The sequence below is a fragment of the Saimiri boliviensis genome, chromosome 9 (genome assembly GCF_048565385.1).
Source record: "Saimiri boliviensis isolate mSaiBol1 chromosome 9, mSaiBol1.pri, whole genome shotgun sequence".
NCBI classification, from domain to species: domain Eukaryota; kingdom Metazoa; phylum Chordata; class Mammalia; order Primates; family Cebidae; genus Saimiri; species Saimiri boliviensis.
The window spans coordinates 34,499,550-34,522,245 of NC_133457.1; the positions used below are offsets into that span (position 1 = coordinate 34,499,550).

Sequence of the window (22,696 nt, forward strand, 5' to 3'; positions counted from 1 at the left end):
AGGAGGGGGAGGGAGGAGATGCTAACGGGGGGGGGAGCGGGGGAGGGGGCGGCGGCGGGGGCGGGAGGGGGAAGGGGCCGGCGGGAGCTGCTCTCGTCGGCTCGGCGGTCGCGGCGCCCGCACTCTGGAGGCGCACCGGAGCGGCCGGGGCGCCCCCCGCGGGAGCCCGCAGCCACCCGGGACGCGCATCCAGCCGTGGCGCTTCGGGCCGGGCACGCTGCGCCCAGGGGCTCCGCGAACCCCGCGCAGCCGCCGCTTCGGAGCTTGTGCGGCGCGGGCTGGCCAGCGGGGCGGCCAGGGCCCGGCCCGCCTCCCCAGCGCCCGCCCGGCTTCTCCCCCTGGTGGTGGGAGCCTCGGCGGCCGCCGGCAACACTAGGCGCACTGGAGCCCGAGCCGAGCCGAGCCCGAGCCGCCGCCGCCGCCGCCGCCGCCGCTACTGCGCGCTGCTCCCGGGCTCCCTCTCAGCGCGCGGGCCGGGGTGTGGGGGGCGGCGGGCCGGAGGGGCGAGGGCGGGCCAGGGGGCGCGCACGGGGGTTAGCGCGGAAGACCGGACCCTCAGCCGTGAGGGGTAAGTGTGGGCGCTTGGGGGTGCGCTTGTGGTGCGCGGCACGGTTCTCTCGCCCGCCAACCCTGCCCCCTCACCTCTCTGGGGGCCCCACCACGCGCACCCCTCCTCTTGTCGCCTGCGGCTTCCTCTTGTTGTTCGTTGTGTGGCTGGGTTTTGAGGGGTGAGTAGAGGGGGTTACTGTAGTGTGTGTGCTGGCAGAGGAGGAAGTCAGGTGAGAGGCTCCGAAGCACCCCCACCTCAACCCAGCCTACGTGGGGTGTATGGCTCCCCACTAGGGGCATGTGGGCCAATTTCTCTCTCTCTCTCTCTCTCTCTCTCTCTCTCTCTCTGTCACTGTTCGGTCGAGACTATCTTTCCTAGAGGGCCTCCTTCACTTATAGCCTGGTCTGTCCATCTCCCGTCATCCCACCCTCGTCCCTCTTAGCTCCCTATACAGGAGCCGTGCACCCCAGATGAGGAGCTCGTGGCGGAAGGAGGAGGAGGAGGAGGCCCTCTCTTGAAGACCCTCACGCTGTGACTCAGTCCATTTGTTTAAATATTTATCCTCACGTCAGCAGCTGTACTTTTCGGCTCACTGGAACAAGACGCCTAAGCAAGGTCCAATTTCCCCAAAAGGCTGGGGGCAAAGGGGGAGAGATGAGGATTTTATTGACAGGGGATTTGGGAGAGAAGAGGCCAGGGAACCTTCCTAAGTGGAGACTGAAACTCAAAAAATCTCTACAAAAAGACTAGTGTGGCTAGAGGCTCACGACCGCAGGCTTAGGAGAAACTGGAACTCTATCAACTTTATTTCTCTCCCTCTGCCTCGCCTCCCCCCAGCTCTAAGGAAGCTAACAGGTCTTTTGTTTTGTATTGTGTTGCCTTTGGGAAATTTGCATTGAGTATGTCAACAGAAAATTACTACTGTTTACTCAAAGTTAAAGGGATTGCAGAAAGAGAAAACATAGTTTTTACTTTTCCTCTTCTTTGTACGCGTGTGTGTATTTGGCAAGAAGTGTAGTTAGGTTCATGGCTTGAACTACAACATGTCAGGTTGCAGCAATAAGGACTGTAGAGCTGTCTAGGTGTGTTTTTAGAAGCCGCTCTTTCTTGAATTCCTTTCACACAAGGCTTGCTCTCTCATTAAGTCCCCAGAAATAATTTTATTTAGAGAGGAGGAAACTATGGAAGCAGGAGGGAGATTGCTAAGATTTCCATCCTGCCAGCGCTCAGCACTGTTTGCAGGGAAGTTCCTGGAAAGTGATTGTGGGCTGAGAATTCAGTTTTTCCTAAAAGCTCTGTTAGGTCCTGTTGTGTCAGATGGCTATGAATAAAGCACACTGGGAAAATCCTGATACCCGTGCAGTCTTATTTTATCTTTCACACAGTGGTTGATTCGACTTTCAAGCCCTGGTAACAAACACATCAACTGTGCTGTATTTTTGTGTGCTTTTTCTAAATAAAGGAGAATACAGCATGTATTCATGCTGCTTCCCCCCCCCCCCGCATCAATGGTTATTGAATTCGCTGGAATTTATTCATCTTTTAACGCATCATTTTATGCAGAGACCATAATTCCAAACATGTAAGAATTTTTTTAAATTATGAATTAGGGTTTTTTAGAGAACCTGCCCTCCTTTTAAAAGACACAAGTGCCCACCACAACTCCTAGTTCTGTAAAGCAAAGCAAAAAGGTATAAATGATTGTAATGAGCAAAACACAGTAAAACGTTTTCCTTCTTGGATCACTTTCTGCCCCCACAGGTCCCAGGAGACATTAAATCCTCCTGCCTTAATTTACCAAAATGCTGAATTTCCTAACCAGTTACAATTTCTGTGTCTGAGAAAAACATCAGGTTTGGAATGGAAAAAAAACATATTCTCAGTATTTAATTACTGCTTAACAGTAGTTTATGGTAGCAGGCAGTTGATTTTCCAATTCTGAGCTTGAAATGAAGCTGAACAGAAATTTGAAATTTTTGAAAAAGATTTGGTTTTCTTCTTTCTTACACACTTATATACTCATCTGCTTCCCCAAGTTATCAGCCAAGCCCATATAACTGAAAGTATGATATGCTTCTCTGAGTTGAACCAAGAGAACATTTTGCCCCTAATTTTTTGAATTTGCTTTTTCCTCCAAATAGTCTTGTATAGAGAGCTCATGGGCTTTATTAGAATATAACATTATGTAATTCTGGGTGCAGTGCATTAAATGACAGTTTGATAAACTCTTATATAAGCCTTACACCTCCACATAGTAGGGATTTATTTTAAGATGTTAATAAAATATTGTCGTTGGCCACAAATTTCATAGCACAAGGCTAAGACCATTTTTTCAGAAGAAAGGGACATTTAATCCGAAAGTTACTTGGTTGTTACAGTCTGAATGTTAGTGTTCCCCAATATTAGGGTTCATATACTAGAAACTAATATCAAAAGTGATAGTATTAAGAAGTAGGGCCTTTGGGAAGGGATTAAGTCATGATGTCTCCACCCTCATGAGTGGGATGAGTACCTTCATAAGACAGGCTGAGTCTAGCTACCTTGCCCCTTCCACTGTGTGAGGACACAGCAACAAAAGTGCCACCTGTGAAGCAAGGAGTGAGCCTTCGCCAGACGCTGAATCTACTGGGGCTGTAATCTTGGACTTCCCAGCTTCCAGAACGGTGAGCAATAAATTTCTGTTGCTTATAAATTACCCAGTCTGAAATACTTGGTTATCACACCTCAAATGAACTAACACAATAATACATTTGTGCTACTAGATTTTTTTTAACAAGTCTAAATTTAACTTAAATGAAAGACAAATCTGAAACATATCAAATGGCCTATAGCAGTAGCTGGTATCAAAAGCTACACTGGTTATTTCCTTAAAAGCATAGACAATAAGATATTGCCTGCTAACTGTTAGAAGACAGATCAAGGGAAAGGATAAAATAGCATTGGCCTTGAAGAAACGTTTTTTTCTGGAAAAATGACATTAAAATGTGAAAAGACAACACAATGGGTCATTTAGTCATTTGAATCAAAGAAATACTTGAGGAAAAAAATATATATGTGTATTTTTCTGTTAAGACCAGAGGAAGTAGAGATCCTAAAGCTGTGGGTTGGGAGGTATTTTAAAAATCAATTTGTTCCATCAAATCTTTAGAGGCCATTCAATGCAGACATCTTGGGTGTGAAGGGGAACTTACTACTTACCTCCATTAAGGCAAGGATTTTTACCTATATAATACTTACTAGAGAGTAGAGTTCACTGTATATTGTGCAAGTGAATGGATAATTTCAAAAGTATTTCATTCCATCTTTGTATACTTTATTATGTTTTTATCTTATATTGCACAGAATTAGTCTTCCTGAAACTTCCAAACATTGGTCTTCATTCTGCCAGTTGCAGCCAAACAGAAAAAATCTGTTGTATCAGTCAAGATAGGTGATGTTGTGCTGGAGTAACGATTCCAATTTTTTAGTGGCCTGTAACAGCAAACATTGTTTTCTTGGTTGTGCCTTGAATCCATTGCAGTTCAGCTGGTCTGTTCCAAGTCTGTCACTCCAGGTCCCTGGCTAATGGAACAATCACCATCTTGAATGTTTCATGTTGTTATGGCAAAAATAAAGATCACTCTGGAGGATTTCATGCTAACATTGAAATGTTATGGCCCAGAAATGACACACATCATGTGGGCTCACGAAGAATTAACCAGGATTAGTTGTGTGGCTCCAAGGAATCATTACAAGGAAGTCAGATAGTACAGCCTATCTTGTACCCAAAAGTAGAGAGCTGTTGGACTCTTTACGCTTGGGTACAACTCTACGGACTCCTATTCTGGTAGTAATCCTTGTCCATATGATACCCGGCCAGCTAAACCAGCTCTTCCTGCCACTTTATGGGCCCAGGTCCTCCACTTTTTAGGGAAAATACTGCCAGAGTAGCTACCAGCTTTAAGAGACTCCTTTTATTCTCTGTTGTTTCTTTGAATGCAATACTACAACCTCCTGTACCCTTAGAACCCCTAACAAAGTGTGGCCTCCTGTAATTTTATGTCACCTTTATATTTACTAATATAGTATACATTCTATTTTCTCAGGATTTATTTTCCCGGCAAGGGTATGATAAACAGGCACTTTTAACAACTGTTATCTGAAAATGTCATGATCGTTATCAAAATTTGAAATTTGGTCTTGAGTAGTTACTTCCCTTGTTGTAAACATCAAATTTGTTATATGATCTTGTAGTACAAATTTTCAGAATCATTCATTTATTTATCCTACTTTTGTTCATTCAATAAATATTCATTTTCTAACTAGTAGAAGCCAGGCACTCTATTAAGGACTGGGGATATGAGATGATTAAGAGTTCTCCTCTTCAAGAAACACATTTTCCGATTGGGCAGACAGAATAAAAAGTCATTATAATGCTAATAGAAGCACAAAGTGTTATGTGAATTCTTAGAAAGAAGCAAATCGCTAGCTGGCAGGATTTAGAAAAGTTCCATAGCGGAATTGACACTTGAACTAAGTCTTGAGGATAAGTGAGACTTCTCTAGGCAGACAGAGGAGGTAGAGAGAGGATATTTCAAGCAGGGAGACCAGCATGGACAAAGACACTGAACATGACAAAACTTATTGTTTATGGAACTATAAGGAATTTACTGAGACTGGCACATGGGGTATTTGTAAAGGCTGCAAATTCTGAACAGCCTTGCAGACATTCTCTGGAGTTTGGACATTATCCCATACATACGGGACTGCAAACTCTTAAGTCTACTTTGGGCCATGCATGGATGTACATGACTAAAGCAGACCACGTTAAGACCAGAAGCAGTGGTGGGACTATGCATGTGAAGAATATATTCTCCATCCAAATGGGATAGTAAATGCCATTGATGCCAAATGCAAGATCTTCCATTCTCCAAAGAAAAGCAGGAAATTTAGATTTATATGAAAAATTGAATATTAAATGTTGTCAACTTATCCATATTTTAAAGTACACTGTTAGTCATTTAGCTAATTTTGACCTGCAGACAAATTTTATATAGCTTTTGCATGTTTATTTCTAATGAAGGTCAAAGTGTTTATTAGTAACCATCAAAGTACAGTAGTTGCTCTTTATCTGCAAGGCATATGTTCCAAGACCCCCAGTGGATACCTGAAACTTTGACTTGACTTTAGGTAACTGAAACTCCAGAAGAGAAGCCTCAAATAAAGGGAGACTATTGTTTATTTTATCTCAATCTATCCCAGAGCCATGTGCCTAAGACTGTCTTGAGGATATTTAATTTTTGTTATTTTTTAATTGGGTCCACTAATTGCTTACTCTTCCTAGCTGCTCTCTTGCTTTGATGACAGACTTGCCTGCCACTCAATAGTCAGAAATATGCAGCAACACCACACACTTTCCTACAACCATTAAAACAGTAGAAATACTAGGTGTCCTTTCATAAGGCATGCTGACCATTTTCTTGTAGATTTGGTCCCATGGGTACATCCATATTCTTAAAGTCATTCAATTCACTGGACCATCAGGTCTTTAAGTTCTTGACAGCGTGGCTCTACAGATTATAACCTTCTTGACTAAAAGAAAGTCAACGTTCTTGACTTTTATTGTCTAACTTAAAAACAATAAAAATCATCCATTTTATGTGTTCTGTGAGTTTTGACAATGAAGGGGCAGCATGAGCAAATTATTATTTTATGTGAACTTTGGAGTAAAAAATACATGTAGGCAAAGCCACTTTAGGTGTCCAACTGTCTGGATTCTAATCCTGGTTCAATTAGTTGCTACCTATGTGACCTAGAGCAAGTATCCTAATTTCTTTCTGCCTCAATTTTCTCATCCATGTCACAGGAGTGCTAATAGTTAGTAGATGGGGCTAGCAGATGCACAATGCTTCAGAATAGAAAAATGAATTACTAGGATATACGTGGGTTATAAGTATCTACTCCTAGATGAATATGATATTGTGCTTGGGGCACATCAGCCAAATAAGAATTATGGCTTATCCTTCTGGAATATTTATTTTTTACTTGAGGATTTAAAAAATCATTTTCTTATTGAAACAGCCACACATATAATGGAATTAACTGTAGCATTTTGCATAAATTTTTAAGACAAGAATCTTTAAAGACTTTTCAGCTGCTTGGGACTTTAGAGACAAACTGCATTTTCTTCCTTCTGCTACCTTCTGTCCTTTATCAGGTTGGTGGAAATGCTTATGATTACCAGACCATATACACTAGTTACATTTACCTCAAAACTGTGAAAGTACTTCCTATTTTTATGTGCTGTGAATACTGCCCAAGTGTAGAATTGTTGCCATTTAAATGCTCTGATTTTAAACCAGAAATGTGTTGGGGTAAAGAAGAGAATTATTAGAGCATGACCTTAGGGAAATCAAGTCACAAAAAAGAAAAGAGTTGAACTGAATTCTATTTCCCATTCTGCAACTAAGCATCTGGCTTATTAATGTCCATAAAGGGAGAGATTTTTGTCCTTTTAATTGATAGTTCCTCCACACCTTGAATAAATAGATAATGTTGAATGATCTTGGGAAAGACACTTTGTTAAAGTCTCAGTTTCCTCAGCCACAAAACAAAGAGTTTGGATCAGTTGATCTTAAACTTTAGTGTGTATAGGAATTAAATGGAGTGTTTGTTTAAAATGCAGGTTCTTTGAGTTCATGCCCAGAAATTCAGATTTGGTAGAACCAGATGGCATTCAGCAATCCACACGGATTTGGAGCTTGGGTTGTAAGGAGCAAAAATCCAACTCAAAAAGGAAGTTTTTATTTTTTATTTTGCTTCATTTTTTGTCCCTCCTCTTCCCCTCCCCGCTACGTAAATTGGAAAATACAATTTAGGAACTGCTTAAGACATGATTAAATATAGCCGTTCAAATAATGTCACCAACCATCTTTTGGTTATGTTTTCTTCTCTTTTAACTTTATTCTTAGTCTGGTTTTTCCTTTAAGGAGTTCATTTTTAAGAACTTCATTCTTAATCGGGTTTTTCTCCTAGCTTCCATTCTTCTGACATAGAAACCCCAGCACAAAGAGTACCCATCTTTTTCAAATTTTCCAGCTAAAGAACTATACTCAACTTGACTGCATTAGTTTATATCAGGTACCCATATCTGCACTCATCACCACAGTCAGCACCTGTGATTCATTCTTTAGCAGCCTTGGGTCAAATGCCCACCTTGGATTTGGGAGTACAGTCACACTACCCAAACCATACGGGTTGGACATGAAGGTGGGATGGTTCACCAAGACAAATTGCAGGTATTTTTTTTTTTTTTAGAAATAAGAAAATGGATGCTTTTTGGCCAAAACTATAGATCTCCTTCCACTACTGAGCATTTTAAAGAAGTATTGAGAGGCAAATGATCCAAAAATGTTACAAAAATATAGCCCATATTCCAAGACATTGAGGCCTTCAGCCCTCAAGGTAGCAGAGCAGGGCCTGAGAAATACCTAAGATGGTCACAGTTCCTGTGCCAGTGCCTCACCTATTTACCCCAGTGTTTGGGACAAATATTAAGCATTTTCCACACGTGTTATTGTATTAGTTTTTTTTCACACTGCTATAAAGAACTACCTGAGAGTGAATAATTTATAAAGAACAGAGGTTTAATTGACTCACAGTTCCACATGGCTGGAGAAGCTTCAGGAAACTTATAATCATGGCAGAAGGTAAAGGGAAAGCAAGGCATGTCTTACATGGCAGCACGAGAGAGACAGAGAGAGAGAGAGAGAGACAGAGAGAGAGAGAGAGAGAGAGAGAGCGAGTGAGCGTGAGAGCGAGCAAGTGAGGAACCACCACACACTTTTAAGCCATCAGATATCATCAGATCTTGAGAACTTTATCATGAGACAGCACTAGGGGGATGGTGCTAAACCATTAAAACCATCTCCATGATCCTATCACCTCCCACCAGGTCCCACCTTCAACTCACAGGGATTACAATTTAACATAAGATTTGGTTGGGGACACAGAGCAAAACCATATCAGCTATGAAGGTGATTTATGTGCAGGTGGTCTGTGACTTGTGCCATGGGAATCAATGGATTTTGAAAATCAGTCAAAGTCATTATTGTATGTTTGAAGTGATATGTTGAAGTCATCTCAGACATACAATAATATGATTACCCTAGGATCTTCATGAGATAACCTGGAAGTTGGTTGATGCAATCAAAAAGACAAAGTCCTAGTACCAAAAAAGTGGGACAAAGAAACAAGCAGAACCAGCAGCTAAATCCTGCTTTGATTTGGTTATTGGTTTTTGTTTATATAATAATCTCGGGCAAATGTATTCATCTAATTAATACAGTCCCATCCTGGATCCCAGCATGCCTGGTTCCCTTTATGTTTGAAACATATATAGATGCACATTGTAGAGACAATGGAAAAGGGTAAGCAGGCAATAGTGTGGAACAGAAAACTGAGTTGATGTAGTTACCAGATAGGTCTCAGGTATATTACATGTGAGTTCATGGAAGTAAATTCTGATGAATGAATTATTAACCCTTCTTTTTGTTTAAGTGAAGTAGTTGCTATCATTTTCTTAAGCTCATTAATAAAATTAATAAAAATAAAATGTCTCCCTTTTCATTTTAGTATTACGTCATTAGTTTAGTTTCAGATGGGCTTTTCCATACCCTCACCTCACTATTACCTTTAACAGAGTAATCCAATGTGCAGAGAAAAGTGTTTTCAACAAATAATGCTGGAAAAAATAGACATCCATGTGGGAAAACAAAAAACTTTTATCCTTATCATACCATATGCAAAATTTATTTGTAGTGGATTATAGATCCAAATGTAGAAGCTACAACTGTAAAACTTTTATAAGGAAACATAATGTAAGTTATAGATAGACAAAGATTTCTTAGATGAGTCATAGAAAACAATAACTATAAAAATTAGGTAAATTACATGTTAAAATTTAAAACTTAGCACAGTGGCATATGTCTATAGTCCCAGCTGCTCAGGAGGCTGAGGCAGGAGGATCCCTTTAGCCCAGGAGTTCAAGTCAAGTCTGGGCATTATAGCAAGACCCCATTTCTAAGATTAATTAATTAAATTTAAAAGTTATGTTTATCTAAAGAAAAGCAGAGTGAAGAGTGATGTCTGGAAATCTCTGATTAAACAAACATTACTATTAGAAGGGTTTCCTCTCTTGTGCATTTTGTTCAAGTTTTTTGTTTGTTTTGTTTTGTTGTTTTTGAGACAGGGCCCCACTCTGTCACCCAGGGTGCAGTGCAGTGATAGAAGCTGACTCTGTTAGCTTAAGCAAAGCACATTGGGGATTTTCATGCAATCCAAAATCAGGATGCAATAGAGCCTTAAGAACAGAAGAACTTTTGAAGTGCTATAGGGAACCAAGTCGATTCTTTCTCTCCGTATCTCATCTTTGTCTTTCTTCCTCATAGTTCAGCTCCCCTGCTCCTCAGTTCATACAGCAAATCATGGTTTCCAATTGTTCTTGAGGCATGGATGCTTCAGTCGATCCACCCTGAGAAAAGACCATTTTCCTGTCTTTCACAATTTTCAGGGAAGAGTCTGATTGGCCTGGTTGGGTCCAGTGACCACCCTTATTCCAATAAACTGTGACCGGAGACAGGATAGTGTTTAAAGAAACAGCGTTTTCTTTTATCTATAGTAGTGTAGAGTGAAAACAAACTGTATCATATTTGATGTCCACTCTACATTTTCTCTTCATTAGACATGAGATAAGAGTTCACAAAAATTTTGTATTTGGTCACAGTTTTTAATGGCAACAATTATTGTTGTGTTGGTTTTCTACCTCTTTGATTATCTAATATCAGCATCTCTTCTCTGCATGTCTGCATATTGACTAATACATATTAAGGGCCATAAACCAAAATGGTTCATTTTACAAATGGGCACATTTATTTATAAATTATTAGCCAAGATCTCTTCAAATGCAGACATGATTTGTTCTAGTCTGGATATACAATAAAATTAATTTAAATAATTTTAATCAACTTCAAAGACAGCGAATTCCAAGACAATTAGGATAACTTTAAGAACTCATATTTATTGAGTTAACAGATGGTAAAATTAAAAAACAATGAAGCTAATTTTTAAAATCATTCATTGAATTAAAAAATAGACTTATTTAACAAAACTGTTTTTAAGCTGTTTTTTATCCTAATATGCATATTTTAAGATTCCAATTTGAGGGACTTCTAGAAAGACACAAAGTGAGTTTCAGTATATGAACACTCTTCTACTGAATTACTTTTTAAAAGCTTTAGAACCATCTGAAAAAAAAAAACCACTATCAACAACAAAAATAGAAGAAATAAGAATAGTTATTAGGAGGGATGGATGGTCTGCTGCTTCAATTCCAGTTTGCTCACTAACGTGCTCCTGTGGTGTATTACTCCGTTTTCACACTGCAGATAAAGATATATCTGAGACTGGGCAATTTACAAAAGAAAGAGGTTTAATTGGACTTAAGAGTTCCACGTGGCTAGGGAAGCCTTACAATCATGGTAGAAGGCAAGGAAGAGCAAGTCATGTCTTAAATAGATGGCAGCAGGCAAAGAGAGAGAACTTGTGCAGGGGAATTCCTCTTTCTTGTGAGACTTATTCACTATCACAAGAACAACATGGGAAAGACTTGCCCCAGTGATTCAGTTACCTCCTACCAGGTTCCTCCCACAAGATGTGGGAATTCAAGATGAGATTTGGGTGGGGACACAGCCAAACCCTATCACATGGTCTTCTGTATTGCTGACCTTGGCATATCTTGAGAGTTTCCTCTGCTAACAGAGTGAACATTGCTCCTGGCCAGGACTTTATTTCTGCGTTTTAATGGTCAAACATAAAGAGCTTCCCCTCTGATGTCTTCTTGAGCTTTGTGCATGGGTGACTTATAATATGTTAGCATCACACAAACATTTTTCCTTTGATCTTTTCTGTTTTCTTCTTTATTTTCTGGTTGTAAGTTCCAGAAGCTGACTCTGTGAACTTACAGGAAAAGGAGAATTTCATGGCAGCACACTGAAAGCATGGGTTCTTTTCCTCTTGAGTTTCCACATGGTGGGGTCATCTTGCAGCTTTTGGAGGTGGAGCAATTAACATCCCTCCATACGTGAAGTGTACCAGAAACTCTGGTTGTTTCCAAATGAGAGTTGAATCACTTTTGCTTCTTAAGGTTTTTATAGATGAAATTGGAGATAACACCATTGATACATTAGGATACATCATTTGCATTTTACCAGGTATTATTAGTTTTAACATGATGGCATATTTAGAACTAGAGTTATTCACATATAAATGAAGTTGTTTCATAAAAAAAAAATTGGATTATGTTTGGTTGCTCAATTAGTGTTAGAATCTTTACAGTGGACAGTCATAAACTGTGATGTAATTTGTTTTATGGTCCCGGAAATTTCTTGTCTAAGATCTGATCTTATTTTACATTTTAAATATTCCGTTACTTGATCAGTAATGTTTAGAATTGTATGTACTTGTTTTCGTGGACCAATTTATTAGTCGTAATTTGAGTTAAAAAACACTGAGATATAGAAACACATTTATTGTTGAGATTACTATATTAAAATTTATTATTATTATTACTTTGAGACAGAGTCTTGCTCTGTCACCCAGGCTAGAGTGCAATGGTGCGATCTTGCCTCACTGTAACCTCTGCCTCCTGGGTTCAAGCAATTCTGCCTGCTACAGCCTCCTGAGTAGTGGGAATTACAGGTGCCCACACCATGACAGGCTAAATTTTTTATTTTTAGTAGAGACAGGGTTTTGCCACGTTGGCCAGGCTAGTCTCGAACTCCTGACCTCAGGTGATCTGCCCGCCTCGGCCTCCCAAAGTGCTGGGATTAGAGGGGTGAGCCACCGTGCCTGGCCAAAATTATTTTATTGTTATACAGTTGAACTCTTTGGCCCCCTAGCCTCCTTTCCCCTTGAAATAACTGTTTTTATCATACCAATTTGATAATATGAATGTTCTTAGGAATGGAATCATAACAATATAGGAGACATTATATTGTTTTTAATTAATGAAAAATTGACCAATGAAAAAATGTAGTAGATGAAACTTCTGTTTTACAGAAATAAGAATCAGAGATAGAGGAAAACTTTATAACTAGTCTTAACATCTAAGGAAATGAATAGAGTTAAATGGATAAGAGGTAATTAGATGACAGATTATGGAATTCTAATTGAGAATATAAGCTACTTAATGGCAGTACACATCTTGTTGTTATACTACCTCAAAGTGATAGCTTAACATATAGTATATTCTATTATTGTTAAACATTCTTTTCTTGAATTTATAAATAAAATAATGAGTGTTTTAAAAATAGAGAAGATGGATCAGAAGTAAAAATTGAAGTTATAATAAAAGTAAACTTTCCATATCTAACAACTACGTTGACATTGTAAGGTTTCTTTGGAGCAAAATTAAGGAATAGAGATAAATGCAAGACACAAGTAAATAAAATTTTAAATTTCTGGGACAAAGGAAATTTCTTAAAGTACATGTGAGAGAAAAACATATATGCTTTTGTAGATTGCCTTCATCTTTCTTATATAGAACAAGAACTTTTTAAAGAACACAGGTAAATGTCCACATAATTTTAAGAGAAACAAGTCTGAAGTATACTAGAAACTCTGATTATTTCTGTATGAGAGTTCAGTCACTTCTACTTCGTGACATTTTATAAATGGAATTGGAGATAACACCAATGATGCATTAAGCTACATCATTTGCGTGGTATCAGGTAGTATTCGTTTTAACACGATGATATATTTCGAACTAGACCTATTTGTGTAGAAATGGAGTTGTTCCATAAAAAGTTGTATGGCTACCCAATTATCAACTTAGGCATAAAAGCAACAGAATAACAAAGTCTTCCAGGTATCAGAGAATATAACAACTGAAAATCTTTTCTGCAAAAATTGCAGAGAAATATTGTCCAGATCACTGAGAGGTAAGATAGTATAAAAACTCAAGAATAAGAAACTCCAGTTAAAAAGATTAATACTAAGCATTGAAGGCAAAGACAAAATAAGTGAAGTGTAGTGAAATCAAAGTGAATTGAGAATTGATGCTGATAGCTAGATATTTTTTACTAAGGGAGCAATGTTTTCAGTAAAATAATTTTGTAGGGTTTTACGTTTTTAAATAAAGCATCTATACCTAGTGATCACAATGTGGAAAGAGAAAATGAAGGAAATAAAAGCATTACAAAAAGCAGCATTGTTGCTTTATTTTCAAGTCATTGAATAAGAATGTGTATAAGGATAGTTGTAGACAATTTAATGTAGGCACTAGTTGAATTGAAAACAGGCTATTTTCTAAATAATTATCAAAGATAAAAAACATAGTTCATTAAAAGACAAAATGGAAAGAGCACAGTAAGGAACTACTGAAGAAAAGAAAGTTTAAGTCCAATCAAACTTAAAAATATGACAATTATAAATAGCTTAAATTTTCCTATTCAAATGGAAAGAGCCTTAGATTAAATTAAAATGAAAGTCTAATGATTTGGTGGTGTTTAAAAAAAGTCATACTTAAAGAAAAAGTACACAGAAATTTTTTTTCATGGCAAAGCTTTTTCCAGCCTAACATGTTCACATCCAAATTAGAAATAGCAACATGAATATCAAACAGTCTGACCTGGACAAGTTATTGACCTTTTGTTTCTAAGTTTCTAAGTTTGTCCTGTAAAATGAAAGTCATTGTAGCAACTACCTAATAATGTGATTGTAGGGATTAAATTATTTAGAGCACTATTTATTACTTGGAAAATATGCAAGCGTAAGCTATTTTGTTGTTATTGTCATTTTACTACCAAAATTTTATCGTTTCAGAGCCCCTTGGTGACCAGGCAAAATGACAGTTCCCTGCAGCTGGTTCTCAGATGGGCACATCTATTAGTAAGTTTCATTTCTGTATGTGGATCTTTATTCATCCTTACTATGAATTCCCTAATACTGAGGTTTCTAAGAACCTACCTGCCATTGACTGAAGGGTTGTTTCTGAATTCTTTCCCAGAGGCAGTGACCAAAATCAAATATCTGATGTGTTCTTGAAGTTTCAATAAGCTCAGGCTCCCTGTGTGTGTCCCATCTCTAAATATACATACATGTGTGATTGAAAACTGTCTACTGAAAGCAATATTACATTAATATTATCAGTACTGAATTAGAGAAAAGATTTATCAGTGTCACCAACTCCATCCGTCTCTTCAATCATGACTTTTTACCCGACAGGCTCAGTAACAATAGAAAGTTGTTTAAAAAACAGAAGAATTGCTATGAAGGGATTTTTGTGAATTAAACACCCCAGAGAGCCTAGAAATGTGCTTTAAAACTCTTTGTTCCACCTGGCAGATCCAAAATCTTTGGAAGCTTTTGGTTGAATTCCCTCTTTACTTGAAGTTGTTTCTTTAAAAATGAATATGTGGGCCGGGCGCAGTGGCTCACGCCTGTAATCCCAGCACTTTGGGAGGCCGAGGCAGGTGGATCTCAAGGTCAATAGATTGAGACCATCCTGGTCAACATGGTGAAACCCCATCTCTATTAAAACTACAAAAAATTAGCTGGGCATAGTGGCGCATGCCTGTAATCCCAGCCACTCAGGAGGCTGAGGCAGGAGAATTGCCTGAACCCAGGAGGCTGAGGTTGTGGTGAGCCGAGATCGCGCCATTGCACTCCAGCCTGGGTAACAAGAGTGAAAAGAGTGAAACTCCGTCTCAAAAAAAAAAAAAAAAAAAAAAAAAAATATATATATATATATATGTCTGCTAGGTTACCAAGACTTATGGTTAGCTATCTTAATGGCTGGTGAAATAAGACCTTGTAACAGACCCTACTAATGGAACTCACAGGTTTTACTAGGGAAGATATTGCAGTGCCTGTAAGAGGAAGGGATACAAATTGGCATTTTATACATTTGTGAGGATGGTCACCGTTAATGTGTTGATTTGGTTTTCATGATATTGCAGGCCTCTGCTCTCAGAAGAAGTTAGCTGCAGAACCCACATGTGAATCCTTATAGGTGAGTTCACCATTTCACTAATACTGTCTGTGTTTTAATTGCCTCCATTAAGTCCATCTGACATTCATTAGCCAAGTCCTTTGGTTTGACTTCCTAATAATTCTCAGCCCTATCATATGTAAATATTTAACACAATGTTTTAATGTATTTTTCATTTTTGCTGAAGTTATTATTCCTTTCAGTATTATTCATGAAGGCATTTCTGTGTTTATGCCTTCCCCGACTCATTCCAGGATTTACCCCAAACCTTCCACACTCTTTTCTAACAGGAAAGTTCTGTTGTGATACAATGGTAATTATTAAGACAGATTTACATCTAAGTCTCAGGCCAGCATTTCACAACCAGTGATAAGTGGTCACATGAAGAAGGAGAGTCTGGTAGTAGTGAAATTTGTTTTCCTTCTTGAAAAAGTGGATCAAAGGATTCAACCAGCAAGTGGTAAATCAGTAAAAAAGCAGTAAAAGGGTGAGAAAAAAATCTTGACCTTAAGATTACTGGTGCATGTGAATTGCTTTTTTATACAGGTAAATACTGGATAATTTCTTATTGTCATAGTATAATTAGAAGCAATTTCATGTGTTCATTTTGCCACAAGAGTTTAAATGGAATTGGATTTGCTTCCCTCTCTAACATGAGTTCAATGTCTGAACTTGGGCAAATTTCTAAGCAATCCTGAGCTTCAGTACCTCTCCTTGAAAATCATAACAATTGTATTGATCTATTATTCATCTATTAGGTTATGAGAGCAAAAACGCCATAACATAAAACACCTAGCACCCAGCAAGCACTTAATTAATGCTAGTCCTTCTCACCCCCATTTATGGAGGTAGAGGGAAAAAAGATAACAGACAGCCTTACTTTTATTTTTACCTATATCCTTCATTGATTATCTTATGAATAAACTTTAATAACAGGTAAAATTCTCATTATCCTTCATTTCTCAGTCCTTTATCAAATTTCTACTATGAACTCCAAGAACTGATAGGAGACACAAAGGAGAGTCAGGTATTGTTCTGATCTCAAGGACATTGGCATCTAGAAAGGGAGGGTTTTTTTTTCTTTTTTTTTTTTTTAATGCCATTTGAGAGACAAAATAAAGCACTGTCTTAGTTTTAAGCAGGAAAAATGATTTTAACTGGGGTTACCAGAAAAGGTTTCATGGAGTAGGTGGTGTTTGGGCTTTAAAGAATGGGTATAATTTGGAAAGCAAGGAGTGAGGGAATACAGTGAGCCATGACTGAAGCATGACTTGAACAACACAAGTTTGAACTGTGTGGGTCCACTTATAGCAGATTCTTTTCAGCCAAAAGTGGATCAAAAATTTAGTATTTGCTGGATGCAAAATCCATATGGAGAGAGGACCAACTTTTCCTCCATGTGTATTCAGCAGAGTCCACTTGAATATACTGGGATTTTGGTATGCTGTAGGGAGTCCTGGAACCAATCCCCTGCACATGCTGAGGGGAGGCACACTGTAGTGTAATTGAGAGAACAACCATTGTCCCCGGATTGGAAAGACAGGCTGGCATTACCTTGGATGACTCACTTCTCCCTGCTAGGCTTCAACTTCTTCACTTGTGAGAGATGTAGAATAATGCCTGCCCTGTTGGTCTTTCAGGACTTTGGAGAAGATCAAATGGGAGCTTGGATGTGGAAGCTCTTTGGAAACCAAGAAGCACTCTGTAAATGAAAAGGGTATCTTTTTTCCTTTTTTCCCTTGTGCCATAAATTTCATGATGGAATTTGACAGAGCCAGTCATTTTGGTATTTGAGAAATGTTTGGTGAAATACTTAATCATTGGTTGAAGGAATAAATTTACAGGTAAATAAATTAATTAAACAAAGGTATGGAGTAGGAAAGCAAACAATATGAGCAATATGAGAATGAGGGGTTCTCTTAGGAAGTACGAACTAGAACTGGGTGTTAGGAATGTGAATATGGCTAGCTGGAATGGGTCAGTGGTTCTCACAGTGTGATCTGTGGACCAGCAGTGTCAGTGCCACCTGATAACTTGTTAGAAATGCAAAAAGAATTATGAATCTGAAACTCAGGGTGGCACCCAGCAATTTGTTTCTCTCTACGTCATTCTGATGCATAGCAAAGTTTTGAGAATCATGACTTTGCATTGAGGTGGGGAGTTTGGAAATTATTTTGCTGTAAGTTCAGTGCTAAGGAAGATTTTCAACTGTGGGTGGACATAATCACAGCCCTGTTTCTAGGATGATGAAGCAGAAGGTTGAACCTACAATATCTATGACTTCATCATTGAAAGGACAGTTAGAAGTACTGGAAAACACACTGTATTTGCCAAGCTCCAGAGATGAAGATTTTGGTTTTTCCTATTTCCAGATAATATCTCCATACTTACTTAAGAGGCAAAGCAGAACAAGCATTGCTCTCAGGCACTGGGGAAACCCACTTGGTCTGCAGAGGCCAGGCAGGATGAGAATGCTTATGTGAAAAAAAATGAGAGCAGACTATCTGCAGAGAGAATAGTAAGACTTTAGTCCTGACCAACTTGAGGAAACATTAAATGGAACCTTCCAAACTGGTTTAAAGTAGGCAGCTAAGAGTACACCAAGTAGTACTCAGCCAACTGCACTGGCTGCAAACACCTATGTCTTTAGGGCTGGTCAACACAGATGTGCCAAAGGAAAGCACATTACATGGAGGAAAAAGTGAAAAGCCTCAAGGGAAACATTTATCCTAAGGAGGAAAGAGTCAAGACAGAGGCATCATGGGTCAGTTGGGAAGGAGATGGAGGGGAGAGGCAGGAGGTGAGCTGTTCAGATTGCTAGCATGACCAATCCAGATGACCAGTCATCCTGGTTTGCCCAAGAGTGAGGGATATCCCACAACATGAGATTTTTAGGACAAGCACTGTCAAACCAGGACAACTGATCACCTTAAGACTCTGCCCTTTCACCTGTGTTAAAGAACTGGGGAGAAGGCATGATAAAAGTAGAAAGATCACTGCTCTCAACCACGCTTCTCACAATATTGTCCGGAAACTGGCAGCGTAGGATTCACCTGGGTATTTATTAGAAATGCAGATACTCAGGCATCCTAGACCTGCTGAATCAGAATCTGCACAGAAATAAGAGCCCTAAGTGACTTGTATGCACATTAGAGTTTGTCTCAAAAGATCCTGTGGCATCCCACAATAAATAATGGAGCCCAAACAGAGACCAGAAATTATTTCCCCTGGGCTGTAATATGGCTAATATCTAGGTTGACCAGATACTAAGTTAAAACCAGATCAACCTTGCCTGGGAAGGAGCAGAAGCTCTGGAGAAGGTTATATACTAAGGGTACTAGGGATAGAGAACAACCCAGGTAGAGAGAGAAACATGGCTGACACAAACTAGCTGAGGGGACCTCCTGAGCTATTAATAGTAGTAGTATTTGTAGGGAGTGTGAAGAAAGCCAGCAATTGTATGGTACAAATAAAGCTAGAGAAATACTCTCCTGTTATTAGTAGTGTGACTCTATTTTTACCACTTATAGGTTGATGTGGGGTGGGAAGTTGGTTATACTTAGAAATGTGGAGCCTGCCAGGCACAGTGGCTCACGCCTATAATCCTGCACTCTGGGAGGCTGAGGTGGGTGGATCACCTGAGGTTGAGAGTTTGAGACCAGCCTGACCAATGCAGAGAAACCCAGTCTCTATTTAAAAAAAAAAAAAAAAAAATTAGCTGGGTGTAGTGGGGCATTCCTGTAATCCCAGCTACTTGGGAGGCTGAGGCAGAAGAATTGCTTGAACCTGGGAGGTGGAGGTTGCGGTAAGCTTAGATCACACCATTACACTTCAGCCTGGGCAACAAGCGAAACTCCTTCTAAAAAACGATGCGGAGCCACAAATAGTATGCTTGTAGAGAAAAATCCAAAATGATCACCCACTAAAATGTTCAACTTTATATCTTGACCTCATCCACTTGCATATCATTTACAGTATGCAAAGAAAGTTTAGTTTTCTTTCTTTTTTCCTACCTGGTCTGATCTTCTTCATGGGCTCCAGCTCTGCAGTCTGGCAGGGATAATTTACACTTAATTAATAGTGTTTCATTCTCCTCTAACTTGAACATACTTCTTTCACTTTCAACATTGAAGCCAGTAGTTCTTAAAATCAGACATGCAAACATGCATCACTCACCTGGAGGGCTTGTTAAAACAGATTACTGGGTCTGCTCCCAGGGGTTCTGATTCAGCACCTCTAAGGTGGAGCCCTAGAATTTGCATTTCTAATGAGTTCCCAGGTGATGCTGACATTTTTGGTCCACAGACCACACTTTGAGAACCTCTGATTCAAACTATTCAGTTTATTTCATATCCAAAAGGGATTATTTAAAAAGTATTTTAGATTAATCCTCCTCAAACTGATTGATTTTTCCAATCATGGACCAAATACATAGTCCTATTGCACATGACCAGCTTTTGCCAGAAGCAACTCACCATGCCAGTTCCGTCTGAACTGGTTATATCCTGTTTAACAAGATCAGTCCACTGATCACATACTAGGATGTCATGGCAATATCAATTTATGATAAAAGTTTCTAAACATGAACTTTCGTCTGTATTTATCTCACCTCTGAACAGGAACAGTTTGCAAACTGGCACTGGCCCTTGGACCACACTTTGAGTGACATTGTTATAGATGACACAGTCTCTTATAGGAAAATGCATGATTTTTCTCAGATTATCTACCTCCCTCTTCCATCCCATTCCCAATATAGTTCTGGGTATGAGTGGAGTTTTATTATAATCTTGTGGCACCTTTGGATCATGCACTATCCTCTAAATAATTAATAGTTTCTACTATAGAGAGGCTCAATTTGTCTTCTCCCTGGAATCAGGATCACTGAAATATAACTAGAACCCAACTGATCTTTTGGGATGTTGTGTGCTGGCCGTTACCACTACTGCTATAGTTGTGAACATTTCCCCTCACATCAAAAAGGCCCCATCACCTCTTTTTTCCCCTAGACCGCTGCCAGTCCACCAACACTCTAAGTGGGGAAGTAAGAAACCTGGTGACTCCTGCTTCCCACACAAAAGCCATGATGAGACAGATGCTTTCTAAGTCCGATATATCTACCCACCTTCTGCTGCCACCTCTGTACCTCCTGAGTCACGTGGAATGTGGTGCTGAGCCAAATGATCCTTCTTCTAGAAGCAGTGGAATGCTGGAGGCTGCCTATACTTTAGCCGATTGTTAAATTTTCAGGGATTTTGTGAGCCAGTTTTTAAATGCAGACGTTGTTGAAAATTAAATATTATAAACTTATAACCAAATAAATTATATTAAAAATAAAGACAATGCCCCCCAACTTATCACTTCCTATTTTTTGTTCTACACTCTATACTATTTATGCCTATTATATGTGGATGGTGGAAATATTACATCATGGTATTTGATGGTGTACTGCCAGAGTGCTTCCCAACTCTGCATTCAGTGACATCACTTGGGTAGCTTGAAATAAGCCATGTTAGGATTATTTACATCATGGAAATTGGCAAATACAACAAATCAGTGTTTCACCTTCCCTTACCTTCCCGCCTCCCAGCCAGTTGTTAAACATTTACCAGCAGACAGCTTGCCAGAGCCTTCATCTGGGAAAGTGAGCCACTAACCCAATGACCTGTGATAACCCTATATCTATCTAGCTGGAACTAAGCTGCCCTTCCCATAAGGGTCAGCCCCAAAAAGGTATGTATCGAGAAGAGACTAAAACTAAAATCCTAAGATCATCTTACTTACTTGCCCTATTTCTGTCTTTTTCTCTCCCTGCCACTCTGGGATCCAGAAAAAGAAGCTTCTTATTTCCTCCAGAGTTTATCCTTATGCATCAAGGATAAACATTCATCACCTAACATGATCTCTCTTGTTTTCTTCCACCAAAAGTATAAGGACAATGAGAACACATGGACACAGGGAGGGGAGCATCACACACTAGGGTCTGTAGGGGGTAAATAGGGGAGGGACAGTGGGGGGTGGGGAGTTGGGGAGAGATAACATGGGGAGAAATGCCAGATATAGGTGATGGGAAGGAAGGCAGCACATCGCACTGCCATGTGTGTACCTATGCAACAATCTTGCATGTTCTTCACACGTACCCCAAAACCTGAAATGCAATAAGAAAAAAAATTGAGAGGAAAAAAAAAAAGGATAGCCTAATCATGAAAAAACATTAAACAAACTGAAATTGAGGGACACTCTATAAAATACCTAACCAATTCTCCTCAGAACAGTTAAGGTCCTGAAAGGCGAGGAGAGAACAAGAAACAGTCACAACTTGGAGGACATTAATGCACTAAGTTTAATGTGGATTCCTAAGTTATGCTGAAAAGAGAAGGACAGTAGAAAAGCTGGGATATCAGAATACATCTGAATATTGTACTAATGTTAATTTTGTAATCTCCAACTTCATAGCATGATTATAGAAAATATAAACATTAGGCAAAGCTGAGTGAAGGGTATACAAGAATTCTACTATCTATGTAACTTTTCTGTAAACAAAAAAAATATTTAAAAATAAAGCTAATATAAGAAAAAAATCATGGCCTAGATAATAGGTGGAATGAATATATTCTCTAGTCCATGAAAAAAACCCATGTTCTATATCCACTTGCTTTGTGATATAAAAGGGGGAAAGGAAGGGATGATGGAAACATTATTTCTCTTAATAAACTTGAATTTTAAAATCTTTTATCTTTTCATACATAAAACATTCCACTTAGGCTGAGCATTAACTTTCTCTTTATCTTTTTCTTTATAGTCTTTCTGTACTAGTTCAAATCCCCCCCACCCTGAGGGTGGATGTTTCTAGATGATGAAGGAGGTCATAAACAGAGAGTAGATTAATATAATTACCTTATTTTGTGTCTGTTTGCAAATGGGCCATTGTTCACATAGTTGTATCTCCTTCTAAACGGAAGAATAGTTGGAGTTGGGGGTGGGGTGGTGGGAGTGGGGAATACCAGAACTGGGAGGAGAAAGGGTGCTTCTTAAACTTTGATTTGTGTTTGCATCTCTTGGGGATTTTGTTTAAAAGCAGGTTGAGATTCAGTATATTTGGGGAGGGGCCCATTAATCTG

At 39.2% G+C, this 22,696-nt stretch overlaps 1 protein-coding gene across 1 annotated transcript; it reads left to right on the plus strand.

Annotated features, from left to right (window-relative positions):
• The first annotated feature begins 18 nt into the window (after window positions 1–18).
• LOC104650874 (uncharacterized) lies at window positions 19–21,551 on the plus strand. Its single transcript, XM_074405389.1, has 5 exons — window positions 19–3,213; window positions 14,411–14,476; window positions 15,547–15,599; window positions 17,219–17,295; window positions 20,585–21,551. Exon 1 carries the CDS (start codon window positions 19–21, stop codon window positions 730–732), a length of 714 nt encoding a protein of 237 aa, XP_074261490.1. The 3' UTR covers window positions 733–3,213; window positions 14,411–14,476; window positions 15,547–15,599; window positions 17,219–17,295; window positions 20,585–21,551.
• The last annotated feature ends 1,145 nt before the right edge of the window (window positions 21,552–22,696 follow it).

What these genes read in the sequence shown, in the direction of transcription:
- LOC104650874 (XM_074405389.1), top strand. Translation starts at nt 19, where the DNA reads ATGCTAACGGGGGGGGGAGCGGGGGAGGGGGCGGCGGCGGGGGCGGGA.